Source organism: Liolophura sinensis, chromosome 11, assembly GCF_032854445.1.
Source record: "Liolophura sinensis isolate JHLJ2023 chromosome 11, CUHK_Ljap_v2, whole genome shotgun sequence".
NCBI lineage: Eukaryota > Metazoa > Mollusca > Polyplacophora > Chitonida > Chitonidae > Liolophura > Liolophura sinensis.
In genome coordinates, this window is record NC_088305.1 from 6213705 (window position 1) to 6231486 (window position 17782).

Consider the following 17782-nt stretch of genomic DNA (forward strand, 5'->3'; position numbering starts at 1 on the left):
CTGTGGTGTCGCTGTGTATGATGGTGTAAGCTTGTGGTGTCAATGTGTATGAGGGTGTAAGCTTGTGGTGTCACTGTATGATTGTGTAAGCTTGTGGTGTCAATGTGTATAATGGTGTAAGCCTGTGGTGTCACTGTGTATGATGGTGTAAGCCTGTGGTGTCACTGTGTATAATGGTGTAAGCCTGTGGTGTCACTGTGTATGATGGTGTAAGCTTGTAGTGTCAATGTGTATAATGGTGTAAGCCTGTGGTGTCACTGTGTATGATGGTGTAAGCTTGTGGTTTCTCTGTATGATGGTGTAAGCCTGTGGTGTCACTGTGTATGATGGTGTAAACTTGTGTTGTCACTGTGTATGATGGTGTACACTTGTGGTGTCACTGTGTATGATGGTGTAAGCTTGTGTTGTCACTGTGTATGATGGTGTAAGCTTGTGGTGTCACTGTGTATGATGGTGTAAGCCTGTGGTGTCACTGTGTATGATGGTACATTGTACTGTGAGTGGAGAAGAAATTAGACAAATTAAACACCTATCACTAAATCAACCAAACAGTCATAAGTCTTGTCACAGGTTTGTTGTATTCTGTATGTACCAGTTTCAGAGATAAAAAAAGAATTCCTGGTGTCTGAAAAGATGTCCTGTAACTTTTGCCAGACGGAATTTCCTCACAGAAATGAACAGGTACTGTACCTGTGTTATCTGTCAGTAAAATTTGTGATGATGTCAGTAGTTTTTAGCCAACATTTTGACATTTCTGATTTGAGGTTGGTGTGAAATATGCACATATTTGTAAGCTCTTCACAGTTGAAGTGTTCAACTTGTCTGTCTGAGAAACATCAAGTTCAAAGGGCATGTAAAATCTCATAAATGTGAGGGATACAGCATTAAATTGAAATGCAATCAGTTTTACCCAAACCAGCAAATGAAATGTTATTTTGATTATTAAAAGCTAATGGGGATTCCAAATAGTTGTCTTTTCCTTTAAACATTTCCCCATAAACATTTCCCTCTACTCCCGTACAGAAACATCATTACCGTTCGGACTGGCATCGGTTCAACCTCAAACAGCGCATCAAGGGCCTTAACTCTGTCTCAGAAGATGCATTTGAAACAATCTCAGGTACATTGTATGCTTCCCTTAGTTTGTGTTTTGGGGGCTCTGTGGCCTAGTGAATAAAACTCTAATGCAGCACAATGACTCAGGAGCCTCTCAGCAATGTAGTCTCTGTGAGTGAAGTCCTGCTCATGCTTGCTTCCACTCAGGTCGTACGTGTGAAGGTCTACCAGCAACCTGTGGTTAGGGTCAGGGGTTTCTCCCAGACTCTGCCCAGTTTCCTCCCACCATAAGGCTGGCCGCCATCATGTAAGTGAAATATTCTTGAGTGTGGTGTAAAACACTAATCAATTAAATAAATATATCTGCTTTGTGTTTCCTTTGATAAAATGTAAACTTTTGAAATTTAATTTTATTTGATTTTGTACATGTTGATAATTATATTTGAAAAGTATATATGAGGTGGAATTTGATGTTAAAATCAAAAGAGTATGTTTGCAAAGGAAAGATGAGAAAACCTAAAATACATATTAAATATACTTTATAACAGTTTGTATTGAACTTATTTTTATTACTTTATTGTAATAGGTAATGAATTTATGATATTTTATTGTTATCTGTTTTGTAACAAGTCATTAGCTCTCATTGTTTTGCATGAAGCTTAAAGTTGGAAAGTTTGTTAGATACTTGCCGAAGGTTGGTGGTTTATTATGGGTTCTGTGGTTTAGTCCACCCATAAACCTGACTACCATTATACAGTATAAGTGAAAAATTCTTGGATCACAGGGTTAAATCCCAAACAAACCAAGTTGGCAGACCCATGATCAAACCAGGTTCGTTTCATACCAAAAATTTTATCAATGGTACTTGATGCTGCCTCGTTAGGCGCTCAGCAATGAGAGGTTAGAGCAAGAAAACAGGACTGTTTGGCCCGCTGACAGTATAATGTGACTAGAGGGGTGTCATGTCTGGTGTCTTTGGCTTGATTTTTCAGTGGCAGCAGCACTCTGTCAACATGTACTCGCCCTGCCACAAGAAGACACAATATATGTACACACACACACATAATGACTCATCTTCATCAAATAAATGGGAAATTGTTTAGTATGGCATTAAACCCCAAGCATACGTATACATACATGCTAAACAATTGAACAAATCACGAGTCAGTCATTCATTCTCGGTGTCCTGTTCCAGGAAATATCTCCAGTCTCTCCGGGTCTGATACAGATTCTGATGGCTCTGACACAGAGAGCGATTGTCCTCCTCGTAGCAAACCTCTAGGCGTTCCCGCCCGGATGAGACAGTCTCTTTGCAATGGCAGTGATAGCGAGTCAGAGAGTGGCTTGTACCAGGAAAATCCCTCGGCCAGGAAATACCCTAAAGTCTTCCTGAGGAATTCGTCGGGGCAGCTCATTTCCCTGTATAGGTGTGTCCTCTATCACAAAAAGGTGAGAATCATTGGATTTGTTTCGCGTTAAAAACCTCACCTCCACTGATGACAGAGTGTGTTTTGTATTACATGCTATATGAAGAATTTAGGATCAAACAGAGAACTCCCCCTTTGCCACTTATAAGACTCACTCTCACTTCTGAAGAGTTCAGCGTAACCCAAAAGTTGAGACGAGGGCTAAAATCATAACGATGGAAGTGAGTTTTTTAGCCTGGAAATGTGGAAGTTAAATACAAATTTCTGGAATTTTACACATAATAGACATTTGTGAAGCCTGATCTTGTGCGTGATGTATACATGTAATTACTTTCATTCTGTTTTATGCAAACATGATCTGTGGAACTATTTGTGTGAATTAAACACCAATCAAAATGAATAATTCACTGGATACCTGCATATTGGCAATTATGGTATATAATTGTGTAATTCCTGTATTTCCTACATGTGTATTTCCTTTTTTGTTGTTGTTGTTGACATGTACACCTAGAACCCTCCAGAGACTTGTGCTGACATCACAACCATCGCCTCCAGTCTCCCCGATCACATGACCTGGGTCGTCATGATGGCAGGAGGCGGCCATTTTGCTGCTGCTATTTTTGACAGGTAGATTGAAGAAGAAATTTAGTGAATATGAAGCATTTGCTTTCATTGCTGTGTTATTAATGTTTATGTTGTTTTGTATGTATTGATTGGTGAGAAGAATTTGATTGATTTATTTACTTGTTTGGTGTTTCACGCCGTACCCAAGAATATTTCATTTATACGACGGTGGCTAGCATTGTGGTAGGAGGAAACCAGCCCTGGGGAAACCCATGACCATCTGCAGATTTGCTGGCAGACATTACCAACTAACGCCAGAGAGGAAGCCAGCATGAGCTGGACCTGAACTCAAGTTTTCTATGTACTAATAACATTTTGTTACCTTGTTTATTCTAAAATTTGGGACAGATATTAGTAGCGTTGAAAGTAGAATATTACATTTCTTTACCAGCCATTTGGAAAATGTAAAGCTATTATTACATATATTGTTCATTAGATGGTCTAACCATGTGAGAAAAAAGAAACTAAATATTCTTGCTAGAATTACATATATATTGACTAAAATGAGAAGACCAGGTGTCTGAAAATTTTAGAAGAAATCAATTGTTCTACATTACATTTTTAGTTAATGTAGCAGAGTTAAGAAAGAGTGAAGACAACTCAGTATTTGAAGTAAAAGTATGTGTTCACTATTCACTATTCACTATTATGTGCGGTAATCCATGGTGATAAAAAATTCTTTAATTCTTCAATATGGAGACATGATAGAGGGTAAATATATACATAACAATAATGGATTCTCAGACAGAATACTGTCTATCTTTGATGGATAAAATTCTTGTTATCATTTTAGTATTTTATTTATTTATATATCTGATGGGTGTTTTACGCCGTGCCCTAGAATATTTCACTTATGCGACAACTGAGAGCATTATAGTGGGAGGAAACCAGACAGGGGAAACCCACGATCATCGGCAGGTTGCTATCTGACCTTCCCATGTGTGGCCTAAACATGTTATAATGTATGCTCTTGCCATTGTCACACTATTTTTCAGAGACACTGTGGTACAACACAAAACTTTTCACCGTTACGTTGTGCGAGCAAAGCGGGGATCGGCTCAGGGCAGTCGCGACTCCCAGGGAAATGCGCCGAAATCCGGAGGTGCGAGTCTGAGGCGGTACAACGAAGCTGCGCTCATGCAGGTACTGTGTGGATAATAGTCTTTTCATTTGGTCACTGAATAAAAAGGAAAACACCAGTCAAAAGTAGAAATTATGTGATATGAGAAATATCACTACTGACCCGGAAACAGCAGTCTTCGTCAGCTTTGCGTCAGGAGGCTTGGGGCTTTGTAGAAAGGTTTGACACTACATTAAGAGGTTTATGTGGCTTTCCATCAGATCAAGAGGCATGTGGCTTTGCATCAGATCAAGAGGCTTGTGGCTTTACATCAGATCAAGAGGCATGTGGCTTTACATCAGATCAAGAGGCATGTGGCTTTACATCATATCAAGGGGCTTGTGGCTTTGCATCAGATCAAGAGGCATGTGGCTTTGCATCAGATCAAGAGGCATGTGGCTTTGCATCAGATCAAGAGGCATGTGGCTTTACATCATATCAAGGGGCTTGTGGCTTTACATCAGATCAAGGGACTTGTGGCTTTACATCAGATCAAGAGGCTTGTGGCTTTGCATCAGATCAAGAGGCTTGTGGCTTTACATCAGATCAAGAGGCATGTGGCTTTACATCAGATCAATAGGCTTGTGGCTTTACATCAGATCAAGAGGCTTGTGGCTTTACATCAGATCAAGAGTCTTGTGGCTTTACATCAGATCAAGAGGCTTGTGGCTTTGCATCAGATCAATAGGCTTGTGGCTTTACATCAGATCAAGAGGCATGTGGCTTTACATCAGATCAAGAGGCTTGTGGCTTTACATCAGATCAAGAGGCTTGTGGCTTTACATCAGATCAAGAGGCATGTGGCTTTGCATCAGATCAAGAGGCATGTGGCTTTACATCAGATCAAGAGGCTTGTGGCTTTACATCAGATCAAGGGATTTGTGGCTTTACATCAGATCAAGAGGCTTGTGGCTTTGCATCAGATCAAGAGGCTTGTGGCTTTGCATCAGATCAAGAGGCATGTGGCTTTACATCAGATCAAGAGGCTTGTGGCTTTACATCAGATCAAGAGGCTTGTGGCTTTACATCAGATCAAGAGGACCAACCACCGCTCACTCCCCTTCCTTCCCCTCCCCTATGCAGTTATACTTGGTGGGCAGGGGAAGGCCTCTGAGTTTAGCGTTCTAGAGTGGTTAGTGTGCGAGAGTGGTTTAAATAATGTGCTGGTGCAGCACCACGACCAAAAGCCTCCAACTAATGTTAGTGGACGCTTTGAATTCAAGTCCAGCTCATGCTAGCTTCCTGTGCACATGTACAAATGACCTGACCTGACCTGACCCAAACAGTTGTCAGTGGTTTTATACCCTGTGCTGTTGGCTACGCTTTTATATCATGCTGATCTGTATAAATTGTGGTGTTTTCCAAGATATCCCACACATAATCCTGACTCCAGTTTCTAGTTTTGTTTTATTATAAATATTTCTTTGTTTTTTTTTCTGAATTCAGGACATTCAAGACCTGATAGCCTCATGGGATGACCTCATTAAAAAATGTGACCTCATTTTTCTCAGAGCTCCGAGTTTTAACCGACAGATTTTCTTTGGGGGCAAAAACCCTCCCTTTCGTAAACATGATCCCCGGATAAGAATCATTCCGTTCCCAACGAGGAGAGCGACGTACAAAGAGGTTCGCAGGGTTCACGAAATGCTGGCGTCAATTGAGTGCTACGGTAAGCAGGACTTGTTTGGATACCAGATTATTTCACACTTTAATTTAGAATTTGACTGGTTGACTGGTTAAATAAGTTGAATTTAAATGTTTTTCTGTGACGGTTTGGAGTGGAAATTTGAACATGTTTTGAGGTGGAATCAACATTTATGCTGACAATTTGGCAACAACATTTGATAATTCTATCACATATTTTTGGATATAAACTGTTGCTTCGTTGTATCAGTGGTCGCTAGTTTCCTCCACCCATAAACCTGACTACCATCATAAAGGTGAACAATTTTTGAGCAGAGCATTAAAAACTAAATAATCAAATTATACCATTCCTCTGTGGAGTTATATTTCAAATTTTGTCTGTGTTGTTCACTGTGTTCTGTCAGTTTGACAGTTTACGCAATGTGCCCTTTTGTTTTTGCCCTGGACGTAATTCAGCGCACGTACATACACGGCTCAAATAAACATAGCAAAGGAAAGTTGAAGCTGATGTCAGTTGACTTTATTTGTTTTTATTGTATACACCAGCTAGCTGTGAATCTGTTTCTCTGGATAACAAAGAGCCTCAACATCATTATGAAGCAAATGACACTGTTAAGAGAATGTGGAACAGTGCAAAATAAATCTCATCAAAGAGCTACATGGGGAGAGATAAGATTTGTAACACTTTGGATGAAGGATGTGGGTTTTAGAGTGGAGCTAGGTTTTATTGATTGGTTACTCACTTCATAAAGTTGGGGTTATGATTTCTGTTGCTAGGCAAGGAAGAGGATATTCGAGAGTTCGTTCCCTTGTCACCACGCCGGACATTTAGCTTGGAAAGTGGTCATCTGGAACCAATCACTGACAATTCTGAGTTTCCTAGTCCCAAGAAAAAATCGCCAAAAAACAAAGCGAGGCTATCTCCCTTAGCCAGGACCAATTCACAAGAGGATCAGTCTGCTGTCACTGATGTCACTCACCCAAATTTACCTGTACTAGGTAAGACCAGATGAATTCTGAATAACAAGGTGTTATAATCAATATTAAAGTGAAAAAGTCATGGAACCACACTTATCCATTGTTTAATCGCAATCAGGAGTTCTTGTAGTTAATGCAGGTTGCTGTAAATCTTGCCTATGCTACGTGTCTTCTCCAACATTCAAGTGGTTTATACATGATTGAATGAAACCTTTATTTAAAGAGAGTAACCCTGTCAAATTTAACAATTTGCTCTTCCCAGAGGCCCTCTATAACAATACATGAACATTAAACACATACAAATAGTATATATATATATATAATTCCATTTTTTAAGCACCTGAAAACAGTCAGTAATACATCACTACATATATCAGTTCATATAAATTTAGTGGTTGAAGTACTTTTTCAAATAACGTGACTTAAAAGCAGAAAGTGATGGTGCTGTTTTGATTAGACATTCTGAATTGTCCCAAGCAGGACAGCTCACTGCTGTAAACCTGTTTTTATAATAGTTAGAGTTATGCTTATCAATATGAAGGTTGTTGAAAGTTGATCTAAGAAACTTATTGTGTACTGCTGTGTTTTTAAAAAGCAGTTCTTTTAGATATAGTGGTGACTCATCATGCAGTGATTTAAACATAAGACAAATCATACAATATCTGATGCGATCAGAAAATGGCACCCAGTGTAAATTTAGGAGAACTGGAGCTGTAGAGTGAATGATGTCCTGCCAAAATACCTTACATTTTTAGACTACAGTGGGAAACAAAAAATTTTATGTCTCCCGACCTGAAATTTTACACAATACATGTATGTATATGTTGGTGTAAGTGTGTTATACAGAAAATGTTGTATGTATATGTTGGTGTAAGTGTGTTATACAGAAAATATACACTTTTAGTTTGGATGAATCATGTTAAGTCCGCTTTAAAACATAGCCTGAAAACTCAGCCAGCAAAAGTCATCAACCTCTGTATTTTTCAAAACTATTTTAATATAACCCTAATGTCATGATATCATGTCACTGGAAGATTTATACAACATATTGGAATAAATTATAATACATTAATTTAACACTTCGTATTTATTTCAACTTTGAGATCTGTTGCTCACATCATTTTGAGGTATTTTATCTGCAAAATTGATCTTACCTAAACATGCTGAATAGGAAATGTTATGTTACAGACAGCCTTTTGCGAGACCGAAGACAGTCAACGTCTTCTGTTGGGTCATCTGCCAGTGATGTTGACCTGGTGTGTTTGCATCAGGAGATTTCAACACTTAACCTAAAACTGTTTGAAGCTACCAGAAAGCCTCGGAGAAAAAAGCAGAAGAAGAAGGGTGATATACTGTCCAAACATCAAGTAGAACCGGAGAGTAATGTTTTTGGTGAGTTAAAAAAAAAAAACAACAACTGTGATTTCCAAATTCTTTTGTTTCAGTTTAACAATAGTTTGCAGCAGAATTCTTATGTTGTTGCATGGCTTCCTCTCTGGCCGTACGTGGGAAGGTCTGTCAGCAACCTCCAGATGGTCGTGGGTTTCCTCCAGGCTCTGCCCAGTTTTCTCCCACCATAATGCTGGCCACCGTCGTATAAGTGAAATATTCTTGAGTACGGCGTAAAACACCAATCAAATAAATAAACCATATTGCTGTACCTTGTCTGGTTATGTGTGAAAAGCAGTGTATACAAGGAATGCTGACATTTTGAATTTCTGTTGAACAGAAGAGGAAAAGTACCATCTGAAGAACTCTCTGTACACAGCCTGTAAAGTAGGAGATGTGGACAGTCTGAAAAATTTACTGGCCATTTTCAACCCTCCAGCAACTGATCAGTCACCACCACCAACAACAGCTGAACAAGGGAAGCTTGAGGCTAGTTCTAGCAATGCTGGGTCATTGGATCTGAGTCACATCACCAGTAATTCAGCCTCTCAGGAAAAAGATCTCCCCAAGACAAAAGCCAATCACAACCATTGTCGCAAATCAACCAATCAGAGCAAAGAAAAGCTTGATACTAGTGACAATAATGCCGAGTCATTCTCAAGTCACATCTGCAATAATTCAACCAATCAGGAAGACGATATGTCTAATACAAAAGCCAATCATATCCATGGTCACAAATCAACCAATGAGGGCCAAGATAATGCTTTTGAAGGTGTGTTGAACAAAAAGAACCATCCCGAGGACTTTTGTAATGAAGAAACTAAAGCAAGTGGTTTTGATTTAAAGGAAAATAAAAGTGTTGGCATCACTAGTGATAACAATAAGGAGAGCAATAAACTAATCAGATCTCATAGTGGTTTTCATTTATCTGTATCTCAACAATCGGCTGGGAAGGTTGCCATGAAGACATACTCCACAGAGATACTGTCACCAGTAGTTACCCACCAGCTGTTAAATGAACCTATCGGAGACAGCTGTATGACCTTATTACATGTCGCATCAAAGGAGGGACATAAAAGCATTCTGGGACTTCTGCTGGCGGCTGGAGCAGATCCATCTGTCAAGTAAGTGTCTTACTCATCAGCTTACCATGCGTACCAAAGGTTGAAAACTGGGTTGACTGAATGTACATGTATGGTTTTTTTAAATAATATATGTATATATATATATATATATATATATTTATAAAGGTATCCAAACTAAATAATTTTCGTTTACATGTAAATTGGAGAAAATAACATAAATATGGTAAATGGCCAAATATTTCGTTCTTTGACCTGATCAAGAGGCACAGTTTGCTTGAGAAAGGTCTTATCGTAACACTTCTAAAGTTCATCTGAAATTTCAGACAGGTTTTAAGGCTTTACTCCAGGTGGCAGTCTGTCTCTTTCGATTAGAAAATTGATATCAGGTCTAAGGTTTGTTTAAAATCTAGGATGATATTCTATTCCAAAAATTTCACACTTGAAAGAAATATTTTATGACCTTTATTTGTTTGTAAAAATGCACTTTTGTTTTTGACGAAGTTTTAGGCCATATGTTGTACATTTTTCATGAAAAGTGTTTGTATCAAGGACATTTAGCAAGCTATTGCATCCAATTAATATCAGAAATACATGTACAAATGTGTACAGTATTTGTAGGAACTCTCTACTGTCAGCGGGCTGAATTACAGTATTTACAGTCGTTTACAAGTGTCAATTTATGGTACTCTAAAAATTTGTCTTTGGAAGCAGTGGTTGAAATTAAGGCCACCTTTAAGACTGGTACTATATTTGCTCAGTACGTGTAAAAGGAACAGGAGAGGTCTTTTCATTCTTGTGGCACCTCCACATTTATGTTCTTAGCGAGATAGCTGTTTGGAGTACATGTGAATGGGGTTTCTCTACATGTATGTAATAAGTGAGATAGCTGTTTGGTGTACTTGTGACAGAGGTTTCTCTACGTGTATGTACTAAGTGAGGTAGCTGTTTGGAGTACATGTGACAGGGGTTTCTCTACATGTATGTAATAAGTGAGATAGCTGTTTGGTGTACTTGTGACAGAGGTTTCTCTACATGTATGTACTAAGTGAGATAGCTGTTTGGAGTACATGTGAATGGGGTTTCTCTACGTGTATGTAATAAGTGAGATAGCTGTTTGGAGTACATGTGAATGGGGTTTCTCTACGTGTATGTACTTAGCGAGATAGCTGTTTGGAGTACATGTGAATGGGGTTTCTCTACATGTATGTAATAAGTGAGATAGCTGTTTGGTGTACTTGTGACAGAGGTTTCTCTACGTGTATGTACTAAGTGAGATAGCTGTTTGGAGTACATGTGACAGGGGTTTCTCTACATGTATGTAATAAGTGAGATAGCTGTTTGGTGTACTTGTGACAAAGGTTTCTCTACATGTATGTACTAAGTGAGATAGCTGTTTGGAGTACATGTGACAGGGGTTTCTCTACATGTATGTAATAAGTGAGATAGCTGTTTGGTGTACTTGTGACAGAGGTTTCTCTACATGTATGTACTAAGTGAGATAGCTGTTTGGAGTACATGTGAATGGGGTTTCTCTACGTGTATGTACTAAGTGAGATAGCTGTTTGGTGTATGTGAGACTGGGGTTTCTCAACTGCAGGCCAAATAAACCCTTAGGGGTAACCTTGAGCGATGAAACAACATAATGGCAGCATAATGTAACCGGTGTCTTCGACATGATACTTCAATGACGGCAGCACTTTGGTGGCATGGACTCTCCCTGTCACAAGAAGACACAATTTATGTTCACGCACATAATGACTTCTCATCAAGATTTGAATGAAGAATTGTTAAGTTTCACGTTAATTCCTAAGCATACTTTATAAGTGAAATATTCTTGGTTACAGCGTAAGACACCAATGAAGTAAATAAATAAATATATAGACTTGAAAGATTTGTTTCCACAATCCACAATGTTTGTAATCCACATGTGAATTTCTCCATCTTGGCTGATACAGGGATCATTTTGGACAGACACCTTACACAAGCAGCAAGAGTAAAGAAGTGCGGAATGAATACAGGCGGTTTATGGCTAGATTTCCTGACAGATACGATTACCTAAAAGCAGAGGTAAATAGGGATTTTCAATAAATGACCATTAAGAGGAATATGTCGTGTTTTAACAATGGCCTCAGCTGCCAGTAATGTGTCCAGGGATGATTCACGATGTCCACTTTGATGATGTGTATGAAATGTTTCACTAGCAAATATCAACATTGATTATTAATCACCGTCTTTTAATATATGCTTTTCACACCTGAACATTTTAAGAACAACTACTGAGGCCCTCCTGTATCTGTACAAAACTGTTGCATTAGCTCTTATTTTGTATTTAGTCAAGTTTTGTTTAATATTTCGGATTAAAAATATGAGATGATTGTTGCAGATCCCTGGTCCATTGACAGAAGATATGGAGAAGGAGAGAAAAAAGAAAGAAGCAGAGAGGAAGAAGGTGCAGAGAAAAGCCAAGCAGGAGAGGCTAAAGGTACTGGTAGTGGGTACTGGTGGTGGGTACTGGTAGTGGGTACTGTGGCTGTAGTGGTACTGGTAGTGGGTACCGGTGGCTGTAGTGTAGTGGGTACTGGTGGCTGTAGTGGAACTGGTAGTGGGTACTGGTGGCTGTAGTGGTACTGGTAATGGGTACTGGTGGCTGTAGTGGTACTGGTAGTAGGTACTGGGGGCTGTAGTGGGTGCTGGTAGTTGGTACTGGTGGATGTAGTGCTACTGACGGTTGTAGTGGTTCTGGCAGTGGAAGTGGGGGATGAAGTGGTTATAGTGATACTGGTAGTGGGATCCAAGTGGTGCTGACAGTTGTAGTGGTATTGGCAGTGATGCTGGTGGATGTTGTGGTACTGGTGGTATAGTTGGTTTCATTGGCACTGGTTGTGTTAGTGGTGATACTGCTACTGGTGGTTGTAGTACTGATGCTAGTAGTTGTGGTACTGGTGATTGTAGTATTAATATATAGGTAGTGGTGTTTGTGGTGGTTGTGGTACTGGTGGTGGTTGTTATACTGGTGGTATAGTTGGTTTCATTGGCACTGCTTGTGTTAGTGGTGATAATGGTACTGGTGGTTGTAGTACTGATGCTAGTAAGTGAGTGAGTGAGTGCTTGGGGTTTAACGTCGGACTCAACAATTTTTCAGTCATATGACAATGAAGGAATCCTTAGGGTGCATGTACGTGTAATGTGCCTCCTTGTAGCAGGACGGATTTTCACTGCTCTTTTATCTAGTGCTGCTTCACTGAGACGACTTACCGAAGGCAAGTAAGCCGCCGCGCTCGAGCCATTATACTGATAGGGGTCAACCAGTCGTTGCACCATCCCCTTGATGCTGAACGCCAAGCGAGGAAGTTACAACTTCCTCTTTTAAAGTCTTGGGGGTGACTCGACCCAGGATTGATTCTGGATCTACCGCTCCCGAAGCGGACGCTCTTCCAACTGTGCTATCCGGGCCGGTCTGATGCTAGTAGTTGTGGTACTGGTGGTTGTAGTATTGATATATAGGTAGTGGTGTTTGTGGTGGTTGTGGTACTGGTGGTGGTTGTTATACTGGTGGTATAGTTGGTTTCATTGGCAATGCTTGTGTTAGTGGTGATACTGGTACTGGTGGTTGTAGTACTGATGCAAGTAGTTGTGGTACTGGTGGTTGTTGTGGTACTGGTGGCTGTTGTGGTACTGGTGGATATTGTGGTACTTGTTGTTGTGGTACTGGTGGTGCTGCTTGTATTGATGTAGTATTGATGCTAGTACTGGCACTAGCTGTAGTACTGGTGGTTGTAGTACTAGTAGTGGCACTGACTGGTAGCGGTTGAAAAAACATGTTCACATAATTAATTAGTATGTCACGATCAACATTTGTTACAGGTCAAATAGCAGATAAGCCATTTTTATGTTAAGTTCATGTTAAAATTACTGTACTGGTGATTTGTGGCTAAAAATTTTATCACCACAAACTCATTCAAATTCGTAGTAATATTTTCGGATAGCCAAAATAACTGCCTATATACTTTGAGTAGAGTTGAGGTCTGTTTTCTGATTTTAAAATAACAAAAAATTGCAAAGTGTACAAATTTTTGTCTTTGCTTAGGATCAGAGAGCTGAGGAAGAAAGACAGAAAGCTGAGGAAAATGAGAAGAAGAGATTCCTGTCTCTGTCAGACAGAGAAAAGGTGCGTACACTTCTTCTTGTTTTGTTGTTACCTGTTGACATCCATTTATTTCCTTGCACTTCGCTGCTCGTTAACCAGTTGCCACATTCTATTTTTAATCACTTCTTGTAAAACCTGAATTTAATCTGAAGCCATTACCATTGATCAGTCAGTAATCGTATTTAGAGATTTCGGTAGCAAAACTTAGATACATGTGTATAATGGCGGAAAAAAATGCTGTAAAATAGCTACACATGCTGCCATTAAAATATCAGTTACTGTTTATAAATACTTGTGTTGCTTTGTTTAGAGAGCGCTAGCAGCTGAGAGACGCCAAATGAAGAGTGCCTTATCCTCAGGGGGAGTAATTCCTGTCCTTGCGTGAGTAGCAATGCAAAGATGTTAAATACATTTACATGTATAACTTTGTTTTATTTGAAAAAAAAGGAGATGATTTCTTTGATCTATCTCTTCTCTTGACCCATTTCTTCTCTTGACCCATTTCTTCTCTTGGCCCATCTCTTCTCTTGACCCATTTCTTCTCTTGGCCCATCTCTTCTCTTGGCCCATTTCTTCTCTTGACCCATTGACCCATTTCTTCTCTTGACCCATCTCTTCTCTTGACCCATTTCTTCTCTTGGCCCATTTCTTCTCTTGACCCATTTCTTCTCTTGGCCCATCTCTTCTCTTGACCCATTTCTTCTCTTGGCCCATCTCTTCTCTTGACCCATTTCTTCTCTTGGCCCATTTCTTCTCTTGACCCATTTCTTCTCTTGGCCCATCTCTTCTCTTGACCCATTTCTTCTCTTGGCCCATCTCTTCTCTTGGCCCATTTCTTCTCTTGACCCATCTCTTCTCTTGACCCATTTCTTCTCTTGGCCCATTTCTTCTCTTGGCCCATCTCTTCTCTTGACCCATTTCTTCTCTTGGCCCATCTCTTCTCTTGGCCCATTTCTTCTCTTGACCCATTTCTTCTCTTGACCCATTCTACATTGGCCTTCACATATCCTCCACCTGCATGACATAATAATGTGGCCTTGGAATCACAAGGCGACCTTAGATTTAAGTCAAAACTTCAGAACGCTTTCAAATTGTTATTTCTGACAATATTGCTTGACAATGTAACTTCTGTGAAAGTTGTTGTACAACAAATAACTCAAATTCAGCTAAAATAATTGAAAGGAACATACCAAAATTAATGCTTAAAATTTTGACTTAAGTACAATATCACTTTGTCATCCCAGGGCGTGATATACTGGTAAGACGTCTGCTGCATGGCAGTGGCCCACCCAAGATGCTCTTGTTTTCCTGCAGGAAAATAGTCTGGCCATATTAGTAGAAGTGAAGAGTCACTGGGCCTAAAATATCAATAAAATAAATACATTAAAGTAATATTAAATCATTTAGGAAAGTCACCCGAGCAAAACAGGCACCACCATCCTTACAATTTAATACCTCTAGCTCTAGAGAAACACAACAGCCAGATTTTTATATTAAAGGACCATGCATTTTTTTCCTGCAGAAGGTGCTTCCATTGTGCCTCTGACATGACGGGCAAGGTGCCGTTTGAGTACAGCGACTTCAAGTTCTGCTCAACCAAATGTCTGAAGGAACACAGGCTAAAGAGCTCTGCCAAGAAATCATAACACCTGCTAACCCTTAAAAAGCATATTTTACTTATATATATATATGTATGTATTAATATTTATGTATGTTATTTGATGTGTTCAGTGTTTACCTGGGGACTCCATGGTTTCCTTCACAAATAAAAACCTGAGAACACTGTTGTTCTTAGGTCAGTAGATCCCCCAGAATCAGGCAAAATGAGTTTCTGTAGCTTACATGAAGTACATGTAGTTGTAGATGTAAATTTAGGTCAAATACAGCGTATTGTAAGTATTCTCATTATGAAGATGTTACTCTTAATGTGTTTTGGTATGACTGGGTGATTTGGTTAATGCGTTATTGTTGCCGCAGCCCAGCCGCCTCTGATGAATGAGATCATAGACTCTGATCCAGCTCTTGCTAAAGTGGCACCAGTTTCAGGTCACCAGGTCTGACTGATACTGTACCTGGTCAGGAACGGTTTTCAGGTCACCAGGTGTGACTGATACTGTACCTGGTCAGAAACGGTTTTCAGGTCACCAGGTCTGACTGATACTGTACCTGGTCAGAAACGGTTTTCAGGTCACCAGGTCTGACTGATACTGTACCTGGTCAGAAACGGTTTTCAGGTCACCAGGTCTGACTGATACTGTACCTGGTCAGAAACGGTAGCTTTCTCCAGGATCTGCATATAGTAACTTTCTAATCCATGAACTTCAGTGTTGTTGATTGAAATAGTCTTGAGTACAGCATTAAACTGTTATCAGATATATAAATACACACTTTGGCCTGGATCCATGACTGTTGTTATCTCGAAATACATGTAACCACTCTCTGCATTAGATATTAATATGCCTATACTGAAAGTTGTATTTATAGCACAGTATTGTCTGTCCTTTAAGGCTATAGCCAGAGTACTCCTTCACTTAAAGTTAAACAATTAGTGTAAATCTTCAACCTTTTCAGCCACTAAAGCATCTTTTTCATTGAAATTTATGCTTACATTTATTATGAAAATGACACTAAAATTGATTTGTATCTGTCATTAATGACACTAAAAATGACTTGTTTATGTCAATAAAGATGCAGGTGTTATAAAATTGCACAAATTATTTCTCTACATTCCATAGTTCTCTCAGAATGTTTCAAAATATTAGTTACAAAGGCGGGTGAAAAGGTTGAAGAATTAGGGTTTGTTCTCTTCATTTTAAAACTGTTGAAAGAAAGTCAGATTTCTTTAAAATTCATTTAAAACTGTGTCCTGGACGATTTTTGTGGTATATAGTATTTTTTGTGAACACTGTATATATTTCATGTGGGTTTCCCCCTGGCTCTGCCCAGTTTCCTGTCACCATGATGCTGGCCGGCTGTCGTACAAGTGAAATATTCTTAAGTACGACGTAAGCCTCCATTTGCATCAAATGCAATAAATTTTCACGTATACGATGGGGGTCAGTTTTATACGTGGAGGACACTGTCCCGCCTGTGGCGTAGAGGTACGCATACCAGATTTGTGGAAGAAATGACCAGTTTTGAACCTGCACCTTGTGTTATAATGACTGAAAGGCAAGTGCCACAAGACCACTACCCACACCTGGGCTTACCTGAAGCTCCATTAAGATCACTTGAAGTCCACCACACTATATTCTAGAGTACGGCGTGAAACGCCAATCAAATAAATAAATAAATAAATATAATAGTTGAAGGCGCTGCTTCATTGAAAAAGTCGAAAGACATGTAGGACAACCTTGTGTATTTTGTTCATCGCCACCAGTTTTGATGGTATTGTCTGATATTCCCTCTGTCATAGAGGACATATATTAAGATCCTAAAACTTTGGTTCTTTGCATTAAATGTGGTTTTAAGATACATGTACCTCACAATACAGTTAATTTTTGTGCGACCAAGCATTCACACTCACTACACTTTTTTCTCATGCTTCCATATTTCAGGGATTTGTCAGACTAGTGATAAAATATGTGATCAGTATTTTGAAGACGTTTACATGTATATTGATGGAATGATTCTAATATTATAAATGGTAGACCTTTATAGAAAACTAACTGTAAAACAATAATCCAGATCAGAATAAGGCCAGTTGTTCTATGTCCACCCCTCAGGGGGAAAATGAGGCAATTTTACCTGGGAGTTTAACCCAGGACTTCTGCCCGGTATCCTTCCACCATAATATCCCATAATATGTATGAGGTAACACACCAATCAAAAAGCCCTGTCCAAACTGTCCAACATACCTCATCTTTTGGTGACTCAACAAGAGTCAACATAAATGTTGAGTCAGCAAGTTGAGCTGTGTTGAGTAGTCAACAATACTAAACATTATCAAACATGCTGGAATGGGAAATGTGCATGTGTATTTTTTTGTCAACAAGTTGAATCAAGTTGAGTGAAAGTAGCCAATCAGCGTGAATGTGGAAATAACATGACTGTCTTAAGGCGCGTGATCTGGGCAAATGGGCAGCACCAAATGGGAAAGAGAGAGACTGATCTCACAATGAGACAGTTTCGTTGATACAGGAGAATGAAAATTATGTTGCCTTCACTCTCTATAAAGATTACAAAGACAGGGACAAAAGAAAATCGATGTGTCTCATGCATTGAAGAGAAAGGTGGAAATTAGTCTCCATTTTTGTTGAAAGTTTGGTAAAAAAACACAGCTCAACACAACGACAACAGCCTTGGGACAACG

At 39.4% G+C, this 17782-nt stretch overlaps 1 protein-coding gene across 1 annotated transcript in view; it reads left to right on the forward strand.

Moving 5' to 3' along the window:
- LOC135477796 (uncharacterized) overlaps positions 1-17782 on the forward strand; it is a 29400-nt gene that overhangs the window by 3944 nt on the left and 7674 nt on the right. Inside the window, exons 3-17 of the mRNA XM_064758000.1 lie at positions 596-681; positions 1024-1120; positions 2252-2505; positions 2995-3110; positions 4103-4250; positions 5674-5896; positions 6649-6870; positions 8038-8241; positions 8579-9362; positions 11279-11390; positions 11707-11805; positions 13411-13491; positions 13781-13851; positions 14993-15096; positions 15448-15516. Of these exons, the coding sequence (XP_064614070.1) occupies positions 596-681; positions 1024-1120; positions 2252-2505; positions 2995-3110; positions 4103-4250; positions 5674-5896; positions 6649-6870; positions 8038-8241; positions 8579-9362; positions 11279-11390; positions 11707-11805; positions 13411-13491; positions 13781-13851; positions 14993-15096; positions 15448-15516 (2670 nt within the window). The remainder of the gene's footprint in view (positions 1-595; positions 682-1023; positions 1121-2251; positions 2506-2994; positions 3111-4102; positions 4251-5673; positions 5897-6648; positions 6871-8037; positions 8242-8578; positions 9363-11278; positions 11391-11706; positions 11806-13410; positions 13492-13780; positions 13852-14992; positions 15097-15447; positions 15517-17782) is intronic.